The 10,313-nt window shown below is 47.1% G+C and overlaps 1 protein-coding gene across 1 annotated transcript; it reads left to right on the top strand.

Annotated features, from left to right (window-relative positions):
- The first annotated feature begins 6,245 nt into the window (after window positions 1–6,245).
- Window positions 6,246–9,750, top strand: MRPL20 (mitochondrial ribosomal protein L20). The gene is made up of 4 exons (XM_004384466.2): window positions 6,246–6,406; window positions 6,592–6,702; window positions 7,971–8,048; window positions 9,280–9,750. The coding sequence occupies exons 1-4, from the start codon at window positions 6,320–6,322 to the stop codon at window positions 9,451–9,453; spliced, it is 450 nt and encodes a 149-aa protein (XP_004384523.1). The 5' UTR covers window positions 6,246–6,319; the 3' UTR covers window positions 9,454–9,750.
- Window positions 9,751–10,313: the final 563 nt, after the last annotated feature.

Consider the following 10,313-nt stretch of genomic DNA (forward strand, 5'->3'; position numbering starts at 1 on the left):
ATTTTGATCCAACATTCTATAGAAGAATCCTGATGAAAAGGGGGAAATGCAGAACAGAATTTCAAATTGTCATGGACTCCAGACTTTCTGGAGCCATGGAGGCTGGATCAGCCCCTGAAACTATTGCCTGTGATAATCTTTAAAACTTAAACTAAAAATATCCCCCGAAGTCTTCTTAAAACCAAACATCAGTTTAGTTAGTAAAAAATGTCCACCTTGAACATTATGCTCTTTTAAGTACTATCTGTATGGGATCAAAGTAACAACAGCAACTCAAAAGATTAGACAAGAATCTTAGAGGGTAATGAATTTATGTTAATGGGGGAGGAACAACTCAGAAAAGGAGGATGAGAATGCTTGCACAACTCAAAGAATGTAATCAGTGTCAATAAATTGTACATGTGGAAACGGTTGAATTGGTGTACATTTTGCTGTGTATATGCTCAACAACAACAAAAGAAAAAGAAAACACCGTGGCTTGGGCCACGTGCACCTTAGTCCTCAAATTGACATCTTTGCTTTTTAACACTTTAAAGAGGTCTTTTGCAGCAGATTGACCCAATGCAATATGTCATTTGATTTCTTGACTGCTACTTCCAAGGGTGTTGACTGTTGATCCAAATAAAATGAAATCCTTGACAACTTCAATATTTTCTCCATTCATCATGATGTTGCTCGTTGGTTCAGTTTTGAGCACTTTTGCTTCCTTTATGTTAAGGTGTAATCCATACTGAAGGCTGTAGTCTTTGATCTTCATCAGTAAGTGCTTCAAGTCCTCTTCACTTTCATCAAGTAAGGTTGTGTCATCTATCGCAGGTTTTTAATGAGTTTTCCTCCAATCCTGATGCTGCATTCTTCTTCATATAGTCCAGCTGCTCAGATTATTTGCTCAGCCATACAGATTGAATAAGTATGGTGAGAAGATACAACCCTGATGCACACCTTTTCTGATTTTAAACCACACAGTAATCCCTTGTTCTGTTTGAATGAGTGCCCCTTGGTCTATGTACAGGTTTCTCATAAGCACAATTAAGTGTTCTGGAATTCCTGTTCTTTGCAATATTACCCATAATTTGTTATGACCCACACAGTCGAATGCCTTTGTGTAGTCAGTAAAACACAGGTTAACATCTTCCTGATAGAGCAGTACTAAGAAACTAAAATACCACGTAAGCAATCTGACTGCCTGATGCTGCCATGATGTGAGGAAGCCCAAACAAGCCCACGTGGAGACACCACATGAAGAGAGGGGGTGCCCACTGTTCCGGCTCCATCTGCCACCTGAACACAACTGCACTGGAGACCCTGAGCCAACTAACACATAAACTCTTTTTGATCCGCAAGATTGTAAGCAAAATAAAATGGTTGTTTCAAGCCACCAAGTTTTGAGGTAACTTGTTATCCAGCACAGAAATTGGAACTTCAAAGTCCTTACAACACCTTCAAGGCCCTACACAATCTGTGCCTCCTTACCTCTTGAGGCTCCCACTTGCTCACTCAGAAACAGTGACCTGACCCTGGGCCAGTCACTCCCTCCACTCCAACCATACTGGCATTTTTGCTGTCTCTTGTCCACACCAGGAGTGGGTCCTTTGCATTTGCTGTTCCCTCAGCCTGGTATGCTCTTCCCTTAGATACCTGCCTGGCTTGATCCATCACTTCCTTCTTTGCTCATATGTCACCTTCTCAGTGAGGACTCTTATAACAATATTTAAGATCTCACCCCCCAACCAAAGAAAGATAAACCTCTTTAAGGAGAATGCCAAGTACATGTGGAAATAATGGTGAATTTAGAAAATCACCAATGGATGCTAAAATAAGTGAGTGGCAGTTTGAAGGGGGATAAGATATTTATGTCATCTGAAAATGCAGAGACCGTGGAAGGGTGCTGCTCAGATATCTGTTGAAGGCAGGATTTGTTATTTACTGGCAAGGCCTTCACAGCATTTGAGCTGACAGCATGCTCTTGCTGGCAACCCCAGCCACTGACTATGCACAGCAAGGATCCTGGGGCCTGGGTATTTCTGCCAATCACAAGGCCTCTCTAACGGGCAATCTTTCCTTTACAACTATTGGGTTATTCCAGCTGTTGTCAGGTCTCCATCCCTGTCTGAGGCTTGCCCAATCCTGCTTCCTCCCTCTTTGATAGGCATTTACCCTAGTAAATCTCTGTGCTCTATCTTGTACTCTGTCTCAGTGTCTGCTTACTGGAAGGCTTGTAATGATGCACAAAGTATTTCTCCACAAACTACTTATTAATTACAAGGGAATAATATTAGAAAAGCTTGGCAAACGTGACCTTAACCAAGTGGTCCAAGCTAGCGTCATCCATGTTGGGATAGACTGCCATGGCTTCCTGACATGCTGCACTGATGTCACAATATCATTTCTGTGGTATCCTGCCAAAAAATGGATAGCCCGAATCTAAGCGTGAGGAAACAGCAGGCAAACGCTAACCGAGGGACATTTTACAAAATAACTGGTCTATACTTTTCAAATGGATTACACCTCAACATAAAGAAAACAAAAATCCTCATAACTGGACCAGTAAGCAGTATCATGATAAATGGAGAAAAGATGGAAGTTGTGAAGGATTTCATTTTACTTGGCTCCACAATCAACACCCACGGAAGCAGCAGTCAAGAAATCAAAAGACGCACTGCATTGGGCAAATCTGCTGCAGAAGACCTCTTTAAAGTGTTGAAAAGCAAAGATGTCACCTGACTCAAGCCATGGTATTTTCAATTGCAACGTATGCATGCGAAAGCTGGACAATGAATAAGGAAGACCGAAGAAGAACTGACGCCTTTGAATTGTGGTGTTGACAAAGAATATTGAATATATCATGGACTGCCAAAAGACCGAACAAATCTGTTTTGGAAGAAGTGCGACCAGAATGCTCCTTATAAGCAAGGATGTCGAGACTACATACTTACATACTTTGGACATGTTGTTAGGAGGGATCAGTCCCTGGAGAAGGACATCGTACTTGGTAAAGTAGAGGGTCAGCGAAAAAGAGGAAGACCCTCAACAAGATGGATTGACACAGTGGCTGCAACAATGGGCTCAAGCATAAGAAGGATAGTGAGCATGGCACAGGACTGGGCAGTGTTTCATTCTGTAGTACATAGGGTTGCTATGAGTCAGAACCGACTCGACGGCACCTAACAACATACTTTTCAAGAATGCCAAAAGCAAGAAAGACGGAAGAACTGTTCCTGATTAAAAGAGACTAAAAAGACATGCCAACTAAATACATGATCCTCGACAGGGAAAAAACGTACTATAAAGAACATTTGATGCAATTTGAATATGGACTGTAGGTTAGATAATAGTATTGTATCAAAGTTAAATTTCCTGATTTTGCTTGTTGTACTGTGGTTTGTAAGAGAATGTCCTTGTTCTTAGGAAATACACGGTGAAGTATTTGGATATCTCCAGCTTACTTTCCAATGGTTAAGAAAAAAGACACGCATGTTGTAAAAGTGGCCTGGCAGCAGAGGCGTCTGACCTCTAACTTCACAAGGGGGAAAGAGGATCATTATTAGCATCAAGTGCCCCAGGCTAATTCCTATGAGGCGGAGGTCAGACATACCTCCTCTCACCAACCTTTTTACCAATTCTGACACCAACCATCCCTCACCGCACTCTCTACTTCTTTGCTGTGTTCGATAATTTGTTGCAATGGCCACCCAGAACTCACAGACCGTAATCAAGATTATGGGATTTATTAGGGAAGTAACAGGTGACCACTCAGGATCAGGATCAACTTAGAAGTAACAGGAACAACTCAGAATACAATTCTTAATCAGGACAGCTTCTTCTCACCCTCCGCAGCTTGGCCCTGCTCAGGGCCTTCTGCTGCTGGGCTCTGCTCAGGGCCTTCTTGGGCAAGTGTTACAACTCTTAGCTCTATCGGTGAGCCTAGCTCTGCCAGGTACCCGGAGGCACCCCACTCCACCAGCAAGCTTCCTACCGAAAGGCACTCAGCTTTCTCGCTCTGTTGGCCGGGAAACCCATCATCTCCTGCTGGCTTCCTGGTTCTGCTGCCTCTGCTGCCACCCGTTCTCTGCCAGTGCTTCTTGCCATTGTCTCTTGTTGTCTTCATGTTACAGCTCTTTTTCTGTGTCGCCTGGGTCTTGGAGGTTCCCAGTGCAGGAAACCTGGGTCCAAAGAACACACTCTGCTCCCGTCTTTTTCTTGATGGTAGTAATATCCCCCCTTCTCGCCTCTGGGATGGCTCATTTTATGCCTAGCAGGATGGCAAAACTGACCAATTCCCTCGTTAGGGTTCCATATACCTTATTTGCATGGTCCCTCTCTCACAAGGGTGCCATGTACCTTATTGGCATTATTAGCAAGCTGTCCAATCCCCTTGGTAGGCCATTAGCACCTCATTTGCATAGTCTCACCCAGTCATTTGGTGAGAGTTAGGACTATGGCTAGAAGGGCCATACTAAGTAATTCACTGCATTGCACATGTGTTTATAAATATTTATACAGAAAATGATAAAAAAAAAAAGGAACAAAATGTAAACTGCATTTTGGTAAGGAGTATTAGAGAGAATAAAACAAATGAAACAAGATGTAAACAGTTGGTGCCTTTGGGCAGAGTATTCTGGAGTTCCTTGTACTAGGTCTTGCAGCTATTCTGTGATTGAAAATTATATCTAAATAAGAAGTTCCAAAGAAATTGCACACCCTCACTTGCTCTCCTGCTTTATTATTTATTGTAACATAAATACAAAATTTACCATTTTTTATTTTTTTATTGTGCTCTAGATGAAGGTTTACACAATTAGTTTCTCATTAAACAATACACATACTGTTTTGTGATATTGGTTGCCAACACCACAGTTGTCAAATACTCCCCTTCTTGACCTTGGGTTCCCTGTTGCCAGCTTTCCTGTCCCCTCCTGCCTTCTCATCCTTGTCCCTGGATTGGTGTACCCATTTAGTCTTGTTTTGTTTTATGGGTCGGTCTAATCTTTGCCTGAAGGGTGAAGCTCAAGAGTGACTTCAGTACTGAGTGAAAATGTGTCCAGGGGCCATACTCTAGGGATTTCTCCTGTCTCTGTCAGACCAGTAAGTCTGATCTTTTTTTGTGAGTTAGAATTTTGTTCTACATTTTTCTCCCACTCTGTCCAGGACCCTCTATTGTAATCCCTGTCAGAGCAGTTGGTGGTGGTAGCCAGGCACCATCTAGTTGTGCTGGACTCAGTCTGGTGGAGGCCGTGGTAGTTGTGGTCCATTAGTCCTTTGGACTAATCTTTCCCTTGTGTCTTTGGTTTTCTTCATTTTCCCTTGTTCCAGACTGGGTGAGACCAGTGAAAACTTACCATTTTAAAGTGTACAATTCAGTGTCCGCATTAATTATATTCACCGTGTTGTGCAATCACCTTTATCAAGTTAACATTTTCATCACCCCCAAAAGAAACCCTACCCATTAGCAATCACTCCCCAATACCCCTCTCCCTAGCCTATTCTGGACATTTCATATAAACGGAATCTTATGTGGCTTTTTGTCTCTGGCTTTTTTCAAGTGGCATGTTCTCAAGGTTCCTCTGTCTTTTCGCATATATCCTAACTTCATTCCTTTTTATGGCCGAGTAAATATTCCATTGCATGGATACACTACATTTTGTTTATCCACTGATTAGTTCATGAACATTTGCGTTTCCTCGCTTTATTTTTTCCACAGCACGCATCACTATCTATAGAGTTAACTCAGGTACAGCCAGAGTGCGCCTTGGAAGGGAGGATGACGAAGTCTCACATAGTTTGGACAGGTTTTCAGGTCAGGAGGGACCTGGAGAAGAGCATCATGCTTAGTAATGCTGACACATCATACTGTGTCATCATGGACTGACACAATGGTTGCAACAACAATGGGCTCAAACATAGCAACGATGGTGACGATGGCGCAGGACCGGGCAGTGTTTCGTTTCGTGGTATATGGGGTCGCTATGAGTCGCAACCGACACCACAGTACCTAACAACAACCCCTCCGCGCGGCAGAGATGCTGTTTTGTTCATGGTCGCATCCCAGCAGCTAGCGTCCGGCCTAAGTAGGACCTCCAAGGGATTTACTGAATCTACGGCGGGAGCCTGGACAAGACAAGCTCAGTTCTCGAGAGCTCGCGGTCTGTAAGATGTTTGTAGGGACCCACGCGCAAGGCGCACGCGCGACGCCCCGGAAGTCCTCGTCCGGCCTTGACCTGACCCGGAAGTGCTCGCGCGCAGCCACCGCTTCCGCCCCCTTCAATATGGCGGCGCGGTGTGTGCTTTGCTGACTCCCGAACGCTGGTCCGTGGGTGCCATGGTCTTCCTCACGACACAGCTGTGGCTGCGAAGCCGCCTCACTGACCGCTACTGGCGGGTCCAGGAGGTGCTGAAGCACGCCCGGGTGAGTGCTTGCCCGCACAATCTGCCGCTTGCCTCTCTGTGCCCACTGGGTAGCTTCCCCACCCGGCGCGCCAGCCACTGGGCACACCCGTGCCGCATAGTGGCACGCAGACGGGGCCCAGGAAGCCCATGGCTCACTGATGCAGGCCCCACGAGCAAACCCCGTTTCCTGTTTTTTTCACCCAGCACTTCCGGGGAAGGAAGAATCGGTGCTACAGGTTGGCAGCCAGAGCTGTGATTAGAGCCTTTGTGAAATGTACGAAAGCACGAAGATTGAAGAAGAGGAACATGAGGACAGTAAGCGTGGATCCCTGGTGGACCCAGCAGAGCCCGGCTGCCCCTCAGCCCCTTTCGTCTCCACTCCAGTGGGACCACTGTCGCTGCAGGGCAGAATGGCCTCTCTCTTAATTCCAGGATGCAGTCTCTGCCCTGGGCATCTGAGAGCGAAACTCCTGGTGTTCCCCCCAGATCACTGGGCCCTCCCCAGGGAATGTCTTCTCCAACCTTCCGTTTGCTGGAGTCAAAAACCTGAGCATTATCCTCGACGCCTTTGTTTCTCTCACACCTCACATCCAAAGCCCAGGCAAATTCTGTTTGCCCCACAGATGGCATATCAGCTAGCAAGAATCCCACCTTTCCTCACTATCCCACTGCCACCACCCTGCTCCCAGCCACCACCATCTCACCTGGGTCACAGTCAGAGCCTGCTTGCCAGTCTCCCTGCTTCATTCCAACCACTACCCTTTACAGCTCACATCTCTCTGCTGTGTAAAACGCTTTGGTGGCTTCTCATAGCACTCGGGGTAAAAACCAAAACTCTGGAAAACCCTGCCAGTCACCTACGAGGGACTTGGACAGTGTCTAAAGATGCAAGAGTAACACACAGCTTAAAAGAGAGAGTACCCTCAGAGACCGCCCTGTTTAATAGACCAGGACCCAGAACGCTGGGGTGCATGCCCGTGATCCCTCAGAAACTCCATTGTGCTGTGTCCCAGCCACCGAGTAGCATGTTGACTTGCCTTTTCCCATCCTTCTTGTCTAACTTCTAAATGTGCCTTGGGGCCATGGCCTTCCAGATCTTTCCTTGGCTCCCACTAGCCTCACCCAGGCCACAGCGTGCAGGCCATGTTTGCAGTGCTTAGAAGAGACCCCCATTCTCTGTCTGTGAGGTCCTCTGCCAAGGACTTTCCCAGCCTCTTCCCTTAAGCTTGTTCACTCCCCGAAGCTTCTACTTGGGTACTTTGTCCTTCCTCTCTTAGCTTTCATCTTGGTGGCTGTAATTACTCATCCACATGGATCCTTTGTTAGACTGTGGCATGGCACTTAATGTTTGCTCAAAAAGTCTGTTGAGTCAATGCAGCATCTTACAGTGAGAAGATTCCCTACTTAGATTTGGAGATGAAGCTTGTGTTTGGATGAAGAGTATCAACCTTTGCTTGAGTAGAAAACACTTTAATATTTACTTTTACAAAAATATATTTTAGTTCTATAGGGTCTTTGCTGGGGAGCTGTGCATGTAACATACACAACTAGTTCTTAGATACCTGTATGGTTTCTTATTTCAGCTTTGGATCAATCGGATCACAGCTGCTTCCCAGGAGCATGGCCTGAAGTACCCGGCCTTCATTGGAAATTTAATTAAGGTATGGTGAGGATGGAGCCCCTGTGACAGGGCTGGATGTCTGCAGAAACTGTCGCATCTGGCGTGAGTCCAGCTGGTCAGACCGGCAGGCAGAGCTGCGGGGTATGCCCTAATGCTGCTTCTGCAGTTGGTGGGGACTGGCAGGCTCAGGGCTCACAACTCTGTTTCTTTCCTGCCCTGCTGGTGGCACGTGGGGCAGCTGTGAGCCTGGAGTTTCCCCATAAGAGGAAGGACAGAAAAACTTGACTCTAACTTTAAAGTTTAACTTCAGAGTTTTAGCACTGCAGATAAAGCACTGCAGAATTTAGTGAAGTTGAAATACATACAATCAAAACAGGGAGACTTGCTGTGAGGAAGGGATAGACTGAGCAAGTATGGCAAAGCTATGGTATTTGTTGAGTCTGGGTAATAGCTGGATTCCCTGTGCTTTTGTGTACATTTAACATGTTTTCTTAAAAAGTTATGGGGCCGGTATTGTCCTGTGTGTCTAACCAGGCACCACCTTTGGCACATTACAAAGATCTTTCATGTTATGCTTAGGTACGATGTCCCATGTTATTGATGGGGACAGACGCTTAAGAATGGAGAGGACTCTGTTCTAGGGCTCACAGGTCCCAGGTGGGAAGCCAGGGCCACCCTGTCCTCCCCTAGCTGTATTTAGTGGATGAAGACATCCCCTTTTCCTGTCCTTAGACTTCTGGCAGTTGCTTTCTGAAGTAACTGACAGTTTTACCTGGTAGGTGACTCAGCTCAGTGCCCTTGCGGGAATGCGCCTTCCCTCCGCCTTCTGCTGTGTAGGCCTTGCGCACACTTTGTCTGGGTCTCACTCTCAACGTTTGTAAAATAGGGGCTGTGATCTTCCCTTCTGGCTTAATTTAGGAATTACCTTAGGCCAGCAGTCTCTGTTCTAGGTGATAACTGTGAACCCTGAATGAGGTCTCCATGTCCAGGCTGGCCCCACGACCAGATCCTGGCCTTGGCCTCCTCCTCACGTCCCACAGCTTCCTCAGTGCCCTTGCACGGCTCAGCCTGGTGGGCCTCCCACCCCTGTCCTCCTCAGGACCTGCCCCCACTCCTGTGTGAGCATGTTGTTGATGTGCCATACAGAGTATGCCCGTGTGAGGGGCCACTGTGTGGGGTTGTACTCAGTTTGCCCAAGCATGCTTCTGACTCTGACCACTGTCCGTCCCTGACTATGCACTACTGACCCTGACCGCTGTCTTCTCTCCCAGTGCCAAGTGGAGCTCAACAGGAAAGTGCTTGCGGACCTGGCCATCTATGAACCAAAGACTTTTAAATCTTTGGCGGCTTTGGCCAAAAGGAGGCGAGAGGAGGGATTTGCTGCTGCCTTGGGGGATGGGAAGGAGCCAGAAGGTGTGTTCTCCCGTGTGGTGCACTACCGCTGAGGTCCTGCTCGCCATTGTGTGACTTAGAAGATGTTTTTCTCCTGATGGTCCTAACGACTAAAATAGGAGAAGTAAGTCTAGCCGAGAGTTTGTAAGTCAATTTACAAATGTTTATGTTTTATTAGCAAGTGTGAGAGAAAGGTCTTGTCTTCCTTCCTGTTGGGACAGGTTCACAGACCTGTCTTATATAGATCATAAAGATAAAGCTTGTATGGTGGTCTGCTTTGCAAGTTGTGTTTCTTGCATCCAGTAAACAGGGCACCCCAAGGGGTGCAATTGCCTCAGGTGCCCTGGCCTGGTGGGGGCTGGTGTTCCACCTTGGTAGGTGTGTATACTCACCTTGGGAGTGCCCTGGCCCTGGGGTGTGCTCACTTGGGGATGTACTTGCCCAGTGGTACCCTCTAGGTCCCAGGTTGTAGGATGCCACCTGAGCATGCTGCTTCCTCCCTTGGAATCTTAGATCATCTTCTGTAGGTGGGGGGTTTACACCAAGCCTATAAACACAGACATCACTTCTCCTCCAGGGCATAAGGTGGCCCACACTGCATCCAGCTTCCCAGTTCCTGGACCTGCATCCGGGCTTATGTCAGGCATCCCCTGCCACCCCCAGGATGCACTGCCTGGGCTCTGATGCCCAGCACTATCTGTCTTTGCCAAGTTCCCCCAGGTGGGTTCCTTACTCCTGTGCTTGGGCCTCACCCCTATTTCTCACCCCGCCCCCCTTCCTGGTGTTTGTAGCAGGGACCCTGTGGCCTGCTCTTTAGTCATGCTAGCCTTAGTTCATCTGCAGAGCCCCCTCCACCTCTCACCTGGATGTCCTGCCCTCCCACAGCAGGCAGGTTAGTTCCCCTCCCTGAGAC

The sequence above is a fragment of the Trichechus manatus genome, unplaced genomic scaffold, assembly GCF_000243295.1.
Source record: "Trichechus manatus latirostris isolate Lorelei unplaced genomic scaffold, TriManLat1.0 scaffold00122, whole genome shotgun sequence".
Taxonomy (NCBI): Eukaryota; Metazoa; Chordata; class Mammalia; order Sirenia; family Trichechidae; genus Trichechus; species Trichechus manatus.

Coding starts and splice junctions, on each gene's coding strand:
- MRPL20 (XM_004384466.2), top strand. CDS start 6,320: ATGGTCTTCCTCACGACACAGCTGTGGCTGCGAAGCCGCCTCACTGAC. Junction 6,407..6,591: donor AGGTGCTGAAGCACGCCCGG/GTGAGTGCTTGC, acceptor TTTTTCACCCAG/CACTTCCGGGGAAGGAAGAA. Junction 8,049..9,279: donor TCATTGGAAATTTAATTAAG/GTATGGTGAGGA, acceptor CTTCTCTCCCAG/TGCCAAGTGGAGCTCAACAG.